This window comes from Corvus kubaryi, unplaced genomic scaffold (genome assembly GCF_017639235.1).
Source record: "Corvus kubaryi isolate FWS band 111438036 unplaced genomic scaffold, C.kubaryi_AGA036_p1.0 137, whole genome shotgun sequence".
Lineage (NCBI taxonomy): Eukaryota > Metazoa > Chordata > Aves > Passeriformes > Corvidae > Corvus > Corvus kubaryi.
The window spans coordinates 21,711,384-21,730,682 of record NW_024580671.1 but is presented as its reverse complement, the minus strand read 5'-3'; the positions used below and the strand labels follow the sequence as shown (position 1 = coordinate 21,730,682).

General features: G+C 43.2%; 1 protein-coding gene across 1 annotated transcript; it reads right to left on the bottom strand.

Moving 5' to 3' along the window:
* Window positions 1–12,525: 12,525 nt before the first annotated feature.
* On the bottom strand, window positions 12,526–19,051 carry LMOD2 (leiomodin 2). The gene is made up of 3 exons (XM_042018175.1): window positions 18,416–19,051; window positions 13,305–14,645; window positions 12,526–12,952 (listed from the first exon to the last, which is right to left on the bottom strand). Exons 1-3 carry the CDS (start codon window positions 18,686–18,688, stop codon window positions 12,926–12,928), a joined length of 1,641 nt encoding a protein of 546 aa, XP_041874109.1. The 5' UTR covers window positions 18,689–19,051; the 3' UTR covers window positions 12,526–12,925.
* Window positions 19,052–19,299: the final 248 nt, after the last annotated feature.

Below are 19,299 nucleotides of genomic sequence, written 5' to 3'. Positions count from 1 at the left end.
CTTCTGGAGTTGCCATACATTTTAAGATTTCAGCTAAGATTTTATTAATCTTTCTGCATCATTTTCACTGGACAGCTTCACTGTCGACTTGGAGAAAGAGAAGGCTTCCAAGAAACACAAGGGCAAGCACTGCTCTTTAAATCTGACCTCCTGCTTTATTACTATGAAGACAGTGGGGTGCTTATTTAGCAGCATCTATTTTGTTGCATTAAAGAAGGAAAAGAAACCAACAAAACCTTTGTCCTTTGTGTTGCTACTTCGAGTGAAACTGGCAAAATGTTTCTGCCCTACACAATTTCTTAAGGTCTTGCTGAGCAGAACTTCATAGAGGTACTAACACCCAATTTTTTCACTTACTTTAAATCTTGGTTGTTCTCTGCATGCATGTGCATGCTGGTGGGATGTTCCAGAAACAGACAGGATGGGAGCTCTGCAGCAGCAAATGCAGTGGTACAGTTGTTACTTCCCTAGCAATAGTCTCAGTCCCAGAGAAGAATATGTGTTTAATTGGTGTGATACTTCAACCACAGGAGTAGAGTTATTGGTCTGCAGAGAGTGAGTCCCTGTAGGATTAGTCTTCATAATGAGCACTGAGCAGCTGTCATGGGCCATGGTTACCTGCTGGGGACTCGTGCTATGAGGCTGTCTCTGCAGGTCATCACTGTTTCTCCTCTGAAGTGTATGTTAGCAAAGAGAAGCTGATACACAACAGACAAGCTTTACACTGCAGATGGGAGCATCTGAAGCAATCTGCACAGTATGCACAAAGCCCCCTTCTCTCTCCTGTGGCACGCAAGGGTTTGGCAGCATTCACAGGGTGAAACAAAGACTGGAGTTACAGAGTTCAGAAGGGATGTGCTAGGCTGTCTGAAGCAGTGCCCCATCACACAGAAGGGTATCAGTCTGTATGAGGTTATATCAAGAGTTCCACAAGTTCTTTCTACACTTTTGGTGGCTCTTGCAAACTGGCAAAACAAAACATTTGGCGTTAGTAACAGGGGTCATTGCTGGGCTGACCAGAGACTGGAGCTATCTATATAAAGGACATACCTCTGTGGTACTGGAGAAGGCATTTTCAAAAAAAGCCTGATTCTGCATGCTGCACTGTATTCATAAAATTCTTCTGATAGAGAATTTTTATTACCAGAACAAACCTATTTTGTCCTCCAAGATACAATTATGTATTTTTTATGTGGTGCAGGTGATTATGTAACTGCTTTCCAATAAAATCTATAAAAAATAATTTTAGACTACAGAACAGAAGCAAATCTATATTTAAAAAGCTTTGTGAACTTTTTGCTTTTGAGAAATTAATGCTGAAGAACATTTATTTAGATTCATAGTGGAAGTTTCAGTTTTATCTTTATATACCAAGGAAACCTCTCATTTATGTTTATCACATACCCAGCTGTTGTTCCAAACACAGGCTTGTTATCAGGTGTGCAGTGCTAATTCACACTGAGATGAGGTATTTCTACTTTTTATTCTAGTTTGTGCAAAGTAGGGAGCTGGGAGGTAACTCACAAAAGGCTGGCTCCTCAATCATCAAAACTTTATGCTATTTATACATTTTAAAAAAGGCATCAGCATTCATTGGTTACAGAGTACATAAGTTTTTCATTAATTAGTACTGAACCTCCTATTTCCTAATTATATCTCTCACTTGTCACGCTAATTGTTCTGCATGCACAGTTCTTCCCTCCATTTGAGTTGGGTTCATTTTGAGTAGGTGGTGAATGGGTTGGTGGTCAAGACCTCCCACTGCTAGAATTACCTTTCCCCCAGTTACTGCTCAGTTCTGCTGACTTCACTCCTGGTGGCTCTTGTCCAAACAGCCCATTCAGCTTGGGATTGTCTTCCCTTTCCCTTAAAAGATTAGCCAAGCACACAATGTTCACAATGCAATTGCTTTATCATAACTGTCCAACTCTAGCTACTGATTAACAACAACAAAAAAATTCAGTTTGATTCAAATTTTGAGAGGCTCAAATCTTGACAGGCTTGATATCACAACCACAAGGAGACGACCCTTTACCTGAAACACACGAGGGATGTCAATTGAGGGATTGTGTGATATCTACTAGGAGAGAATATTCTTCATCAGTAGTGAGATGTGAGATGAAAAGATGTCTTATTCTTTGTTTTGGTTCAGAGCCAGTGGGAAGGAAAAAACATCTTGATGAAGCTTTGATTCAGACTGTCTTCATGGGTTAGGCTTGGCTTTTCCTTACCTCATGTACCTACATCTCCCATTACCCGAGCAATGCCAGATGAGGATTAAAGAGGGGGAAAAAAGGTTGCAGGGTGTCTTTTGGCATAAAAATGTGGACTTCAGCAGACAGACATGTGAGGAAAGGATTGACACTGATGAGAGCCCCTAAGCCCAAGCCGATACCACTTGAATCACGCTGATTACATCTCTGAGAGAGTTATTAAACAGACAAATGTCCCAAAGCAAACATGGAAAAAATCAAGCCTCTTCTATGCAAAACACTGCAATGAAGGGAAGGGGCAGCAGGAGAAAATGGAAGGGATGGAGCATGCTTCCTCCATAATTTTGAAAGTAGTAACTGGAGGAATGGCAAGAGATATGGAAAGAAAAAAGAAAAACTGACCATAGTCAAGCTTTTCTTGGTGCTGTGCAGCATGAAGGCCAAGCTGGTGAGAAAGCCCTTCCAGTGAGAAGTCAGGTCACTGGCAGGATGGTGCTCACCTCTGCCCTTCAGCAAGGTGATCCTTCACACACGACTTGGGGGAAAGGCAAATAAAATCAGAGTCATAGAGCCTGAGTTGGAAGGGACCCTAAGCATCATTTAGTTCCAACCCCCCCGCCATGGACAGGGACACCTCCCACTGGATCAGGTTTCTCAGAGCTCTATCCAACCTGGCTTTAAACACTTCTAGGGATGGGGCATCCACAAATTCTCTGAGCAGCCTGTTCATGTTTCACCATCCTCACAGGAAAGAATCTCTTCCTAATATCTAATCTAAACCTGCTCTCTTTCAGTTTGAAGCCATTCCCCTTGTCCTGTCACTACCTGATCTACAGAAGTCCCCTCCAACCTTTTTGTAGGCTCCCTTCAGTAGTGAAAAGCTGCAATTAGGTCACCCCAAAGCTGCCTTTTTTCCAGGCTGCACAGTCCCATTTCTCTTAGCCTTTTCATGTAGGAAAGGTGCTACTTCCCTCTAATCAACTTGGTAGCCTCCTCCGGACTCACTTCAAGGTAGATGTCCTCACTGTGCTGGGGTGTAGCATCCTTTCTTCCTCATACATTGAATGCAGCCTTCCTCTCTGCAGCACAGTGTGGGCCCCGCTCAAGAGCAGCTGTACAGATACCGTGAAGGAAATTCTGCCAGCACTGGTTAACTCAGGGTTTTCATTTTGAAGAATTATAATATATCTGGTGTAAGAGGCAGGAGATCAGAGTAGAGCTAGAGCTTCAACAGAATTTCCAGACTAAATCCCTAATTTCACTTAGAAGCTAACTGTAATTATGCAACTCCTGATCTGCCTTCGGGCCATCCCCAGCTGGTTTCAACTAAACCAGATGTTCTGCTTTTAAACTATGATATTCTGTGTCAGAAATAGCTACTCAAGCCCACTGCTTGCTTTTAAATGGCAGGAAGGGCCCTGGAAACCTCCCATGACCTCAGGACCAGCAGGCAGCATCTTTTGCTGACTAATACTAGAACAAGGTGGACACATTTGAATCTTCTTTTCACAGATCATTGCAGCTCCCCCAGCCCAGCAAGAGGACTGAACAGTCCTGCAGAAGTTTTCCACCTCATGGCTTGTTGAAGAACTGAGCAGTTTCACCATTTGTTCCAGAAGTAATGAACTCTCCAGACTTGTTAATTTAAAAGCAAATGAGAGAGAGACCCTGAGTCTGCCCAAGAGATACATTAACCTTGAATTTCAAAGAAGAAAATATCCTATAAACAAAGCTATAGTCAATTTGAAAATCTTTTGAGACTACTGCTTGATTTGGAGGGGGGTTAAATATTTATCATCTTGGAAATAAGCTGATTTGGAAAGCAGGTGTTTAAACATTCATTGGAATATGACAGAGTGAAGTTCAGGTCTTTGCTTTGAGACATCTCAGTCATGTGAGTCCCACCACAACAGCAGCACTGGAGACCCAGAAATTCCACCCAGGAAGTGATGGATTGACCCATCACTGATGAAAGAACCTCTGCATCTATGACTCCATTGCCCCTTTATCCCAGGTGGCACCACTAGTGTCAGTACAACGATGAGACAGTATCAGAGAACCAACAGGCAGAGCAAGAGATGGGAGAGCAGTCTTGGGTAATGCACATCCCCAAATGTGATAAGGACCCCACATTTCACCGTGTCTCCTCCGGTGGGGAATAAAGGTGAGAAGCAACACACCGCAGCAGGGATAGTTGGCTGCTTCAGAATCAGTCTGTAGGTGGGATCACAGCTGTCTGACATGGGCAAGGAGCTGAGGGCCCTGAGGGTGGCTGTCTGAGGACCTAGTGCCCTCTGCATTGAACAGGTCTGCTCACCCGGCACTTAACTAAGCATTAGACTGAGACACAGCAAGTTGTTGTACTGACGTGCTATACAGTCACTCACAGATAAGGCCATTCACTGCCACTCTGAGGTAGTCAAATGATAGCCATCCAGTGTGAATGGTCCTCCATGCCCAGCGTGGTTGATATTAATGACTTTACTTCTCACCTAAGAAGATGACAAAGTACTAAATAAGGCTTTCAAATGGATAGGAGCTCCATCTACTGTGTATTTTTAAGGGACGGTTTAATTATGTTTGATGCTTCCCTGGAGCAAAGGCCAGTCTGGAGTTTTTATGCTCTACAGACAGGAAGCTGACAAAATGTGCTCAGTGTCCTTGAGGTAACACCATGTCTTGTAACAGGGAGCTGTCAGAGCAGGATTAGGGCTCAGCATTGTCTGACACCCAGCTGTGAGCTCAGCTCTCCATGTGACCTGTGGGATTCTTTGCAGTGGGAATTTGAGAGTGGGAGCCAGTGGTGGGGTTATTCAGGCTGCTCAGCTGTGCTGGGCTATCAACTATCAACATCTGTGGCTCCTTTGTCACAAAGACCTAGAATACTGATCCAGAAAAATTTAATCCAAGCTAAATCCTTGCTGCCCAATACTGTCCTCCCTCTGTTTCTAGCTAGAGGTTCTCAGCATCTCCTTTGCACCAGCCACACAGCTCTGAAACTGCAATGAGAGGACTAGGGAAACAAACTGGAACAGTCTTCCTTTTTGTTGTGATTTATTACTGCAGTGCATGTCCAGAGCTGCAAAATTGTCTGTGAGCTGTACCAGCTGGTGTCACACCTAAAATCCAACTACTAGGATGTTTGGAGTGATTGGATCTCAAACTGATTTCAGTCACTTTAAACTATAGCAGAGACTGAAAAGTTTAGCTCGTGAGTGGCTAGACAGAAGATAATCCTGGCATGGGATGACATAAATCTTGTAACAAGGGCTTGTAACACACCCAAACCCATGCTACACTGGGATGAAAGTTTGTGTCACAAACTGCGCAGTCACAACAAACCTTTTGGAATGGTGCTGGTGCCTGTCTCACCACTCACAATATGGGCAGAGTTTGCCTGTGCCTGCCCACCCTCTGCAGCTGAGACTAACATGCCATGGTCAGGGCCCACTTGGTGAAGAGGAAAACAAAGAGCTGGAATTTGGCAGAAGTGATCAAGAGCACATGAAACCCGAGCGCTGTTGCCCTCCAACTTGTTTGTGAAACACAGCAACACGTGCATGTGTCACAGATTTAGAGAGCAGTAAGCTGAGACCCAGCGACAGGGCTGACCCCACACTGTGTACACATAAACACTTCCTTCAGGTGCCTGCAAAATTCACTGCTTTAACTGTAGCTCATTGACAGCCCTCAAGAACACTCATGAGTATGATAATTAAAAAATACAGCTATAGCTCCAAATGTTTCTTGGAAAAAAAACCTGGAAAGAAAAGCCCCAGAAATATTTAGTCCCTCACGGGTGGGCTGACCTAATGCTCTGAGCAGAAGGGCATAATGGGGTGCAGAAGGAATTAATTTCTTACATATAGAATTGAAACTTCAAGTACATCCCACACAAGAAAAATCGTCTCATGCGTAGAGGCTGTACCTGGTTAGTTTGGTGAAATGTCTTCTAGGCCACTCCTGGGAATCATCCCAAATTTATCCTCCTCAGAGTTCATAAGCATTTCTGACTGTCAGTTCCTTATACACTTGTTTCTTAGGTGAGGAAATGGCAGAAATGGCATGTTTTCCTTTCCACAGGCATTCTTTCACAGCCAGGTCAGCTGTGAGACTCCTGTCCTCATGGCTTGCCTCATCTGCATTTACAAAATTTCCTGCATTGGATCATGGGCTGTGCTTCTCTCACCATTTAGAAATGCACTGACAATGATCATAGTCACTTATATTCCACCAGTCAAAGCATTCTGTTAGCAAAAATAAAAATAAAATAAATATAGTAATAATGAATCCAATGGTATTTTATGCCTGAGGATCCTGGAGCACACTTCAGTCTATGTGAACATAACCTTGCAGTACTGTGAGATGGATCAGTACTGATGTCTCCAAGGCAAAGTAGAGGCACAACAAATTAAAAAATATACCCCAGAGTACACAAACAGCCCAGGACATAACCCTCAGTCTTGGCTTTGAAACACATGTTTGGGCTCTTACCAGACACTCAGTAAGAATTTTTACTGTGACTCTATTTTAATGAAAGAAAAACTTCTTTTCCTGTGTTATAGTTCTGTAGAAAATAACTCAAATTTTTTTGCCATTAAAAAGGCTTTATAAAATTCGTATTAATTTGAAGCTGAAAGTAGTCAAAGGTTATAGACAGAAATAAATACATCTGGCAGATAGACTGTTTCCTTGCTTTCCACAGTGACAGAATTTTTTCATATCTCCATTTTTCTTTTGGACTGATCCATCCTTTTCACACAGAACAGTTACATCTGGGTCTGATAGTGCCCCAGCTACCCTGCAGCCTGTGCATGACAGTTGCCCTATTTTTCCACTACCTCCACAGAAAGAAAGCCCTCAGCTGCTGTGCTCTCACTGCAGTTCTCTCCTTCGCCTTCCAGTTTCACCACAAGGTTGCATCCACCCAGCAGACCCAAAACCACCACGGACCTTCAGCCCATGCTGCCCTTGCAGGACAGCCCTGGAAAGTCAGGGAGCAGCGTGGAGCTGGGGGAAATGGTCAGTCCATGCTGGGAGCTGCCCCATCCCTACCAGTCACCCCCTTGCTTTGTCCAGCTTCACACCTTCACTTTGCCCACCCAAGCTGTGACAGCACCCCTTGACTCTACTCTCCTCCTTTCTGGCTTCAGGTCTTGGCAGCTCAGGGTGAGACTGAGGACTAGGAAGCTCAAATCCCACCCAAGAGGTAGGATATTGAGATGTTTTCCCTTGATAATGGTATTTTCTGAGTTAACAGCTTTTAAACATGAGTCCTCTGTACTACCTGGAGCAAGAGAACTGTCAGATAAAATAAAATTACCAAAGTACTGCAAAAATCACAGTCCCGAACGGAAACTTCATTTAGTGCCTAACTTGAAACACTGTGAGTGGGCAGATATTTTACATGTATGAAAAGAAAAATATCTCATGCTATTACATAAAAGGGGCCACCACAAATCACCAGGTGCTTGTAAAAAACATCTTCTCAGTGACACAGGCACACAATTTATTTTCTAAGCAAGGCTTTTTTTCCTGGGTGCAGGAAAATTTCTCCTTATGTGTATGGCACAATTATCACTATCCTATTTAAGAACATCAAAATCAAGTAATTGAATTGGCAAGTCAAAGTAAACTTGTGTTACAACTTTTGGGGAATGAATCTAAAAATTTATTATGTTCTAAGTGCAGCATTGGACACATGGATCTGTCAGAACCAGAGAGTGTATGTACAGTGCTGGGCTTATCAATATGTGAACCAAATTTTACTCCCTCTAGTAAATTATTAGTTTCCTGTCAGCATCAGGTGTGGATGGTATTAAGCCAGAATCTAATAGAAGACTTTGGTTTCCATCTGATAGTCTTTTTCTAAAGTTACATCTGACTTACATGGATTTGAAAATAAAGCATCTTACTACAAATTGTAGGAGAATTTTACAACTTTCAGTACTATTCCAGGTTGCAGATCCTGTGGAGTTATCACATCTAAGAGCATTAATTTAATAATGGCAGAGCTTCTGTGTTACCAGTTTCAGGCTTCTGCTTCTGAAAACACCAAAGCACACTACCATTTTCACAAGCTTCTTGCATTATTGTAACAGTAAGAATTTGCTCTTTCTTTTTTAATGGGAAGGCTGTTCCAAGAACCTTCTCATTTTAAGAGTTTGGACATGTCATCTAATTTCTGATCCAAATGCAGTCATGCACAGTTTCTGTCTTTCTTTTTTTTCTACTGCTAACCGTGTCCTGTAGCTCTTTCTACGCTGAGGTATTTATAGACATGAGCTGAAATCCCTTTGAGCCTTTGTTTGGCTAGATTGATCCCACCACCTGTTCTCATCTCTCTCACAGGACAGCCTCTTCAGTTTCCCAATTATCCCAGCCATTTTCTGTCCCTCTTCCAATTCAAAACTATTTTTCCTGGCTGTTAGTTACTGAAATTGTACACACCCTTCCAGATGCTCTTTCACTTGGGCCCGCACCTGTGAAAATAGTGTTTGGAGCTACCTCTCCGCTTACATCCAGGGACTGCAAGTACTCCCTTCATGGCTAACTCATGGTGGTCATTCCTGTCACTCTCTAAACAGCCTGCAGACAAGTCCTCTCTGTTTCGGGTGTGGAGCTGCTCTGCCTTAAGCATTACTTCATTGAACTGGAGGACTTCTGAGGAAGCTGTACTAGTGGTGGCGTGGAAGTCTGCAATACTTACAGCTTCTGCTGTGTTCTTCAAGTTGTAACTGTGTTGTGCTACCATGTGGGCAAGGGAGAGGCCTTGGCTACAGCTGCCCACTCCCCTCTGCCTCCCAGCCTCTCAGGACATTCATTCTCCCACATCATGCACAGGGACTGTCCCACACCAGCTCTTCTGGCTCCCCCGTTCTGTGCAGCACAGACTCGGCCTCCAGAAATGGATGTGGCTTCACCTGGCAGGAGACCCTATGGCCACCTGCCCTGTCTGGTGGGAAGGAAGCACCTCTGCAGGGCAGTTGGACCAGCACCTTTGTCCTCAGCCAAGCCCCAGCAAGGTGGGTCACTGTCCAGAACATCAACAACGGACTAAGAAGGAGACAGGAAACTTCCAGAAGATGTGAAAATAAAATTTAAAATTTCTTGCTCTTTTATGAGCTCATTTTCTTTCTATAATTTCAGACACTTCCCTTGGTAGTGTGACATGAACTAAAGGGCCACATACTGGAATTACAGGTAGCAGTCAGGCTCTGATATTTCTGGTGCTTTCAAAGGTCAGCTCTTTCACAGAACCACAGAATCATTAAGGTTGGAAAAGTCCTCTAAGATTGAGTCTAACCCTTAACCCAGCACTGCCAGGTCCACCTCTAAACTATGTCACGAAGCACCACACCTACACATTTTTTGAACACTTCCACCACTTCCCTGGGCACTTAATCACCATTTTGCTGAAGAAATTTTTTTTAATAACCAGTCTAAACTTCACCTGGTGAAATTTGAGGGCATTTCCTCTTGTACTGTCACTTGTTATCTGGAAGAGACTGACTCCCACCTGGCTACAGCCTTCTTTCAGGTAGTTGTCCAGAGCCTCCTTCTCTCCAGGCTGAACACCCCCAGCTCTCTCAGCCACCCCTCATATGACTCTCTGTCTAGACTCTTCACCAGCTCTGTTGTCCTTCTCCAGACATGCTCCAGCACCTCCATGCCCTTCTTGCAGTGATGGGTACAGGATTCGAGGCGCGGCCTCACAGTGCTGAGCTGTTCCATGTTACACATGAAACACACGGATGCTGGATTTTGATGTGTTTGTTTCTCTGACTGGTCTTCCACAGAAAATGGATGTCCACCCACTGCAGGAGCCTTAGGAGTCCAAACGAGGAGCATACCTGCATCCTGGGGCTCCCGTGTCCAACTTGGATGGGAGCCTAGCACAGGATGTGCAGGAGCTGACACCTTTCCTGCAGGCCAAACAAGAGGCCTCCAGCAGAGATCATTTATCTCCCTGTGACCAAAAAGAAGTGAACTGAGCTTATGGGCAGGACCTGGGCCCCAGGGGAAATGGCCTAGGGGTGTCTGTTCCCAAGCCGGAAACACGCCTTGGCACCTCCTGGCTCCTGCTAAACCATATTGCTGCCCAGGAAGGCAGCACAGTAGCTCCCAGAGGAGTCTGGATGCTTGTCATACTTGCCTGTTTGAATGGAAAAGAGATTGCTTCTTGGACACATCTGTGAGGAAGCTCAGGACCACTGGCAGCAGAGCTGACACCGAGGAGGGAAGGGGACTGGCTTTCCCTTCAGTGGGGCATCAAGACCTTAACAAGGTGTTTGGGGATGCCTTGTGGCTCTGCAAATAGGAGCCATGCCTTGAAATGCCTCCAAGGGAAACTGCCGTGAAATGTATGTAGGCAGAAGGTAATTGCCCAGATTAGACTTTGGCTAAGGCACAGGACTTGACACATGGTGAGGGAGTGTGCTGCAGGAGCTTCGACAACTGCACGCGGCCGCCGCTTCCGCAACTGCTCAACACCTCAGAGCAGGGCTCACACCTGAGAGGGCCCATGGCCACTTGACAGCCACCATAGGCAGTAGCTCTGGACAAATCTTCATAGGAGCTGTGCCCATCATCCTCCTTCCTCAAAAGGGTAATTCCAACAGCTCTTACCAACCTGAAAGATGAATTCTACCTTCCCTTTTCCTTTTTCTCAAGGCTTTTTCTTCTTCCACATTTTTCTCTTCTTTCATCTGCCACTTTTCAATATTCATTTTCTTCTTTATCACCTTCTTTTTCTATATAATTTTCTACCTCTCATACAGTTTCCTCCCTCGTCACTCTACTTCTTTCCTCAAAAGTATGGTATTGTTCCTTAAATACATTCACTTGTCTTGTCCAAATCCTCTCCACTGTGCTTTCCCTGAGTTACTTCATTGCCTTTTATTTTCCCTTGCAGCTGCTTAGATGCTTTTGCCTTTTGATTAAACACCCAGGATGTTTCTCATCCTTCACAAGTTTCTGTGGACAAGGCCTGGGGTCACAGGTCTGTATCCTGACTGTGATCTGCATTCCAGTACTGCTTCCATTCTCAGAAGATCCCAAGCCCCAGCTTCCATTTGGCCATGGGAGATTGACCATGGGTCGATTTTGATGCTATGGGAGCCTATGAAATTATAAAGGCAGCTAAAGACCAATTGTACATACCATATTTCCTGTAATACTGGATCTAGAAATACTCATGAGTTGTTGTGATCCTGAGCAAGAAGAAAATTGTCAGGAAGTGTTTCAGTTAGTTATAAATTGCTTTTGGTATGTTCTGGTCAATAAATACAAAAGAAAAAGGTGTCCACTGTTTTCTTGCCATGGCAGTAACATTTCTGACAATTCATCGGAAGATTCCCTCTCCATTATGCTTAATTTCCCTCCAGTAATTTGTTCCTATTTCTGGGAAAATCTGTCTCATTAATACTTGCAGGTACAAACTTACCCATATTTTTTCAGTACCACTACTGGGTAACCTGAAGTAATTCTCTTTGATGTGGCTTTATATAAAAGAAATACTAATTCTGTTATTTATAGTTGCAATGAGCTAACTAATTAATACTTAGTAGTGCTTCTGAACATATCTCTCTTCTCGCCTTTCAACATTTTGGCCACTACTCAGTTTCCTTCATGTTATCACTGCCTTCACACTAGCTGAAGCACCCAGAACCATAACTAATCTGACAGGGAGATGTCTAGTGCTACACGAAGAAGGGCTATTCGTGCCATTGCCTGCGATGTGATACCTCCAGTCGTGCATCTCCAAATGATGTTGGCTCTGCTTCCACTCTATCATATTGACAGTTCACACCCTGCTTGTTGTTCAACTGATACCATAGGAAAGCCTTTTTCCACCTGGATGGTAGACTGCTTTTCAAGTTTCTCTGTCTGACTGGATGTCTGCACTGGGGTTAGGTCTGACTATAGACAGCACTTGTACCAAATGGATCTCACTTGAATAACTCTGCTGCATCCTTAAAATACTGACGTTAACTTTCAGCCTGTAAGTCAAGGTGAACTACAGCTCTATTCATCTCCCAGTTCTTTAGGCCAATGTTCAGGACCTGGTGTGTAACATCGGTGACCTGACACAATCCCTAGCTTAGTTTTAGTGGTATATAGCCTTATGAACCATTTTTTCCAATGTCAATATGAAACTGCACTAACATATGGGCTCAGGTACTATCCTCCACACAGGCTCAAGTGCAGCTGAGAAAGATCTCAGGTTCTTTCCCAGGAGACTTCCCAAACGCTCATGAGCTTGATGCAACCATCTGGTGGGTTTTCACTCACAGAAATCCAGGACTACGTGTCTGCTTGAAAGCTTCAAACCACATTTATTGTAAATTCATGGGAAAAAAAAAAAAAAGAAACCACAGGCTGGTAAACTATTACATCTCAGTGTAAAGAACTTGTCCAGTGATGTGCAATCAGATATTGACAAGAATATCTAAATAAGCAACAGCTTCTCAATATAAATCTCATTAAATAAAAAAGAAAATTATTTCCATATTTACAGATTACAATGCAAATGGATCCTTAAAGCATTATTTTGTATTTAGCAGGTTTATTTCTTTGAAATAAAAGAGAAATGGCTTGAATCTAAGAGTGTACTTTGGAAGCAGCTTTCTAGACAGTCTATGTCACCAACAGTGAAAGGACAAGCAGCCTCCCCCTTGACCACTGCTCTGCTTCTTTTGTCATCCAGGCTTTCACCGAAGGGCTTCTGGTACCTCGACCTATAAAACAGGGGTGAGAAGGGCATTCATTACATTTGTTGTACAGTCTAGATGGCAAAATTCCTGAAATTCCAGCCAGACATACACTGCCAAGAGCTCTGTACTACACATTATCTCCCATAACAAGACTGAGCCTGGGAAAGTACCCCACTTTCTGTTAAAATCACAGTCAGACAGAAATTACTGCGCTGAGAAAAGCCCAATCAGAGGCAAACCTCCTCCCAAGTGCTTTATTATACTTACGTTTCTAAGATTTTTTTTTTTTTTTTTACTTAATGTGTGTACTAAAATTAACTGAGCTTGCGCTATAGTCAGGCCACAATCAGCTACTGAACTAGGATCTCTTACTTACCCGCCTTAATTGCTTTATGCTGCTTGCCCGAATTGCTTCCATAAGGTTGTCATGGAGAGACCTTTGTGGGGTGGATGGACGGGTGGAGGGTCGTGAACCTTCCTCTGATTTTCTGTCCGAGACTGATTTTAGAGAATCTTTAATTTCTTTCAATATGCTATTCTCATGTTTTCTGCTTTTTTTGCCTTTTTTCTTTTTCTGTCCATTATGTAAGGCTTTTTTTGAGCTTTCTTGCTGTTTGATGACTTCAGCTATATTCCTGGTTGGTGCCTTCTTCTGTGGAATAACTGGAGGAGGAGGAGGGGGAGGGGGAGGTGGGGGGCAAGGGGGTGGGGGAGGTGGGGGTGCAGGTGCTGAAGGCTGGCATTTCACTGGCAGTGCTTTCTTAGGGAGCTTTGGGGAAGACCATGGTGAGGTTTTAGGTGACACATAAGGTGAGGACCGAGGTGTCCCCTTCTGCAAAACTTTGGTCTTTGGACTGACGGCTCCATCACAACCTGACTCTTGTTGCCGCTGCTCCTGCATACGCTTTTGCCTCTGTTTATCCATATTTCTTGTCAGGATACTCGTCATGCTCATTCTTGGGCCAGCAAGGTCAAAGTGGTACCCCAGCTTTACCAGAGTGGTGTTCTCTTTCAACAGTTTGACTATGTCCATTTCCACCTGGCTGCCCATGATGTGCCTTTGATTGTGGAACCGCAGCTCTGTCAGAACCTTGTTATGCTGCAAAGCTCTCATGATGGCCAGCACGCCTTTGCCTGTGATAAAATTTGACTCAATATTCAGACTAGTTATATGCTGATTTACCTTTAACATACCAGCAATAGCTATTGCCACATTGTCATCAGCGTGGGTGTTAGCCAGGCTGAATGACTTAACCACTGTGTTGTCCCTCAGGGCTTGAGAAAATTGTATAAGCATCTGTGAAGTGATGTTTTCAATGTTGTTCAGATTGACCTCTGTGGTGTCAGGGTCATTGCTCCTAACTTTTTCCAAAGCATCTTCAATAACTGTTGGATTTCCACAAGGGTGGATGGCACTGCTTTTTAAGCTCTGATTATCGCTGTCTTTTCCATCATGGCCATTGAGGAAGTTTTCATTGTCCTTTGCACCATTACACTTTTTGTGTCTGATGTGGTCAGAATGCTTGCCGTAATCAGGTCTTTCACCAGCTGCAGCATTTTGCTCTTCCTCATTCTCATCATCACTCTCATCTTCATCTTCCTCATCTTCTTCTTCATCATCCTCTTCAGTATATGCCTCCTCAGACACTTCACTATTGCTTTCTGTGAAACACTCTTCTTGAAGTTCTTCTGAATTGTCTTCCTCTTGCTCGGAATCCTGAACAGGAATGTAGGTGTGCACATTAAACATGATTGAAGTAATGTAAGTACTGTCTTTTGGCACAGGAACAATTATAAGAAACTATATAAGTTAATGTAGAAAGCTAAAAAGAAACAGATACAGTTAGGAGAACAGAAAATGTTTCACCTAACACCTTTTTAACATTATTTCTTTTACATTCTTTAGAAAATGCTTAGCATAAATTGCAACCACTTTACCAATGTCAGTGATTTCTGCCAAGAGAAAACTTGATACAAGGTATTACGACACAGACATATTTCATGTTTTCTATGTGTTGGCATATCCACAAGGGGATATAATTTGGATTCTTGACAGCAGAAACATAAGACAACAATTTCAGAATGGACAGGAGCAACAAGCTTCTTCATTTCATGAGGAGCAGGCATCTCAGGCTGCCTTGCATATGTTAGTATGCCTAGAAGATTAAAGGTTGCCATGCTTTAAAATACAAATAGTGTCTGCATGCATAATCTTGTATACCAGCATGCAAAACAATACAGAATTACAGAAGTCATGTCAAAAATACTCTGGATGCACTGCATGGGCTGTACGTACTAATGAACTACTTGTTAAGAAAGGATTCAGATGCATTCCCACAGGTAACATGTAACCACATGTCAATAACCCCTGAATTTCTTCATGTTTGTCAAGAGCTAAGCTGGTGCTCACTGCCAGCTGTTGCAGGTCAGCTGCCACACTGTAAACTGTTATAACTCATTGTCTACAGAGCAAACACATTGTTTTTCTGAAATACGAGGTTATTTTAGTATGTTTGGTGAGTACCTGGAAGGCAAATTCGGAACCATGCCCCAAAGTTCTGCTTGTTGCCTTCAGCAGTTACGGTGGCAAAAGAGAATTCTCTGCAGAGGAGCAGGAAGAGGTGTTCGCCCCAGGAAAGCCTCACTCTCCACATGGAGGACTCCAGTAGTGCGGTGGGGATCTATGGGGTGTGACTGAACCCAGAATCTACAACAAACCTTAAACCTCTTGCTCAAAAAGATCTTCCATGTCATGTTTTGTCTACTGGAAAAACTATAGGCATGTATTTTTCTTTACAACTGTAAATGTTTATAAAATTTTGGATGAATCGTAGTTGTTCTGTATGCACTACTTTAGCAACATTTGTGTTTTAATCTTTGTAAAACACTAGAGTGTATTTTCCAAAGTGAGTACACTCTACAGAGACACAGCAGTTCTGTTTTGGAATACAAAAGTGTTACTAACAGGACAGCCTATTTTTAGACAACCTGTGCAGTTTTAGGTTTGCTTAATTATCTGGCTCTGAAAATAGAGAATTGTTAAAATGCATGGTACTATTTCACAATCTTCAGCAGAATTCTGTGTTGGGACATATGCAAAAAAGATGCTAACTGTAATGTTTGCAGAACTGTGACAGGACATTGAGCTGTTTCTGCCTGATGTTCCTGAGCATTCAGTGCCTGGGGGGCTGACAGGGTCTGATTGCACTGGGCTGCACACAGAGGTCTTGCAGGATCCAGCCCCACTGCTTCTCCTGTAGAACAGGTGCAGCAAGGCCCTTATGCTGAGAGATACTGTGCTACCTATAGGCTTATTATGGGAATAACACTTATATCTGGAGCTTCTATATATGTGTAGGGCTTTAAGACCTGAAAATACCAGGTACCTAAAACCCTGTCTTCATGGCTTTGGTTTTATATCTCTAGGAATATATACTACAGATGAACAGAAGGAGGTGCCTTTAAATGCACTGTTGATATGTTTAATGATGCTAGATTAATAAAAAAACACTTTTTTTTTTTTTTTAGTGGCATTTCTGAGGTCAAAGGTGGAATTTCATTTCCTGTCACATACATTGTCTGGTGTCATAATAATCTACATGATAATTTTGAAATTTGATACAGAGATGTATTCTTACTGTGGGAGCACTGTGGTACAGGACTGCTGCAGGTAGCCTGCAGGGCTTCACCTTAGTTTGGGGGAGAAATTTGATGAAAAGTTAGGACTAAGAGAGTCAATGCAGAGGTAAATATTTCTGGAGGACAAGTTATTCACCCTAAAAGGCTATCTGCAAGTTGTTTGCCTTTTGGACCAGCTGATCTCTCACCACTAACTATAGAAGGAGCATGAATAACCATCTTAGATAAAGGTGTATAATTTCCAGACAGCTGAAAGCAAGAAGAAAATTGCTTTCAAGGAGCTTTCTTATTGCCTTCAGTGGACAGTTTTTGTGCCCTCTATATCAGCACAGTAACCTTTTCTTATTTAAGGATGCATTTAGGGAGTTTTTTCTCAGATCAAAAAGTACAAAGTCTTTTGCCAGGACTTTGAGGTTTAGCCAGTACCCATCATTAATGCTATATATACATGGAAAAAGAAAAAAAAGAATGATCCTGCCATTATATAAGACACCAAACTAGACCTGTTCAGCAGGTTTTTTAAAACTGCCCAAGTTTCGAGTTCCAGGCTAAGCTGGAAATAAACATTAATCTTGCCATTTACTCTCTAGGACTGACAAACAGGGAGTGAAGTCAATGTCTGCAAGCTGATACTAATGGTCTGATGACAGCTACTGGTCTGTGCACTTGCCTGCAAAGACCTTATACCACCATTCACAAGCAAGAGAAAACACTTACATATAAAAACACGCTGGATATTGCAGGGTAATTTAATCCATCTGACTTTCCTTTAGGAGGATATTTTATCTAATGTATAAACTGCAATTATTTCCTTGCAAACGAACCAAGCTCCTGAATCAAGGCTGTTATATGTTTTGATTCAGTTTTGCTGTCTTTGCCTTTGTTGTATTACTTTCTGCTTAAACATGGGAAAATGTGTCCCTATAAACAGAGTAAGAGCTTGGTATGAAGCAGTGACTAAAAATTCCCAAGTCCCCACTCTGCTTTGAAATTACACGGAGCCATCATGAAAATAGAAGTTGCTTTTTGATTTGGCTCAGTCTCACAAATACTTTTAGCGAGGATCAGGGTGCCAACATGGACATCAGCTGAGACTGAGAGTGCTCACTGCTTGCCAAGACTGAGCCCTTCACTCATGCCCAGCTGTACCGTTCATTTGCAGTTCAGGAAATGGCCTTTATTAGTAACATTTTTATTTTGGGGGATGAGTTGCCTAACAAACACTATTAGTTGATTTTTTGGAAATGCAGTTAAATGGTTTGACTGATGACTCTATCCCAGGCCACTTTTCAAATAATGTACAGCTGCCCTCTGACAACAGTTGCCAGAAGACTCCTGAACCATGCCAAGGATCCTCAGCACGGACAAAGCAACACAAGCTGCTGACTGCAACGCAGCTTTCTTCCAACAAGCACAAAGCCTGGCATCCACTTACTCAACTTCTGACATAACATGTATTCAAAATTATCTTCCTGACATGCTTCTCAGCAGGCAATACTGGCTGTTTTTTAAGGAAAGGAAAAGGCATTTTGTGTAGCTATCTTAAAAAACCAAATGCTATCCAAAAGCCCACATCTCTACATATTAATAATTTCTAGCATGCCATGCCCTTTGAATTTTTTCCTGTCTTGATCACTAGTGATAGTTTTTATGGAACTTTCTTTTCTTCTGAACTGAGCATTTAAGGTACCTCCAGAGAAAGCAAAAACTCCCTGAGCTAATACTCAGCGCTTTAGCAGGCACAGAGGTATGGCTAACAATGTTCTTAAAAACGCTACAAGAGACTGAAAGGGAATTAAATCACTGAGTGAGATCACCAATGAAGAATAAAACCAAATAGCATCTTACCTTCTCGCATGCACCCAACCTCTCTTTTTCTAGGAGTTTCTTGGTCTCCCTCTCCCAGTAGGCCATCAGCGCTTCCCTGCTGAAAGTCCCTGTCGGTGTTTTCTCAGTCAGGCTCTTCTGCCGTTGTCCCACGGGAAGGTTACGGTCTGGCTCTATGTCCTCTAGCTCCCGCTCCAGCTCCTTCAGCTCCTCTTCAGTGAGAGAAGCGAGGAGCTCATCTTCATCAATGTCTTCATATTTACTGAGCTCTCTTCTATACCCAAAGGTAGACATGATCCTGCTTGGTCAGGCTGGTACAGAGGTAAAGTGACCAGGCATTCAAGAAGGCTGCAGCAAGCAAGCTGTGTCTCGTGTGGTCAGCAACTGTTTCCCTGCATAGCCAGAGGCACCCTTTTAAGAGTAATCATCGGGGGCTTACGACAATGCATGAAGGGATGAAAGCATGCTCCGTTTTAAGCATCAGACGTCAGCTAGACATCTGAACAGCAAGAATGTCCCAACACTAATGTTTGCAGGTCCCTTAAAGAGGGGGATTATTGACACACTGGCCATGGCCATATTTAGAGCAGGCAGCTAGTGGGAGAATACCAGCCTTGCAGACGGGGGGGGGCAGCACCAAATAAAACCCCGGGTGCACTTACACTGGCATTGTGTCCAAATTGCAGTAGGGAAAGAACAATGAAAATCCATTTAATCCTGAGCTGTCACAGGGGCTGGAAATAAAACACCCCTGTCATTGCTCAGTGGACTTCCTCTCACTTTCACAGTTTTCTACTGGAATGCTGTTATCCCGCCAAGGTGTTTGCAGGCACTTGGGATCGGTGGAAAGGCAACCAAGGGGTGGAGGTCAGCATGCCAGCACCTGTGGGGAGCACTGCTCCTGC

Excerpts from the sequence above, each read along its gene's own strand:
- LMOD2 (XM_042018175.1), bottom strand. The coding sequence starts at position 18,688 with ATGTCTACCTTTGGGTATAGAAGAGAGCTCAGTAAATATGAAGACATT. Across the intron at positions 14,646-18,415 it reads GGTTGGGTGCATGCGAGAAG|GATTCCGAGCAAGAGGAAGA; the intron begins GTAAGATGCTAT and ends ATTCCTGTTCAG. Across the intron at positions 12,953-13,304 it reads GCATAAAGCAATTAAGGCGG|GTCGAGGTACCAGAAGCCCT; the intron begins GTAAGTAAGAGA and ends CCTGTTTTATAG.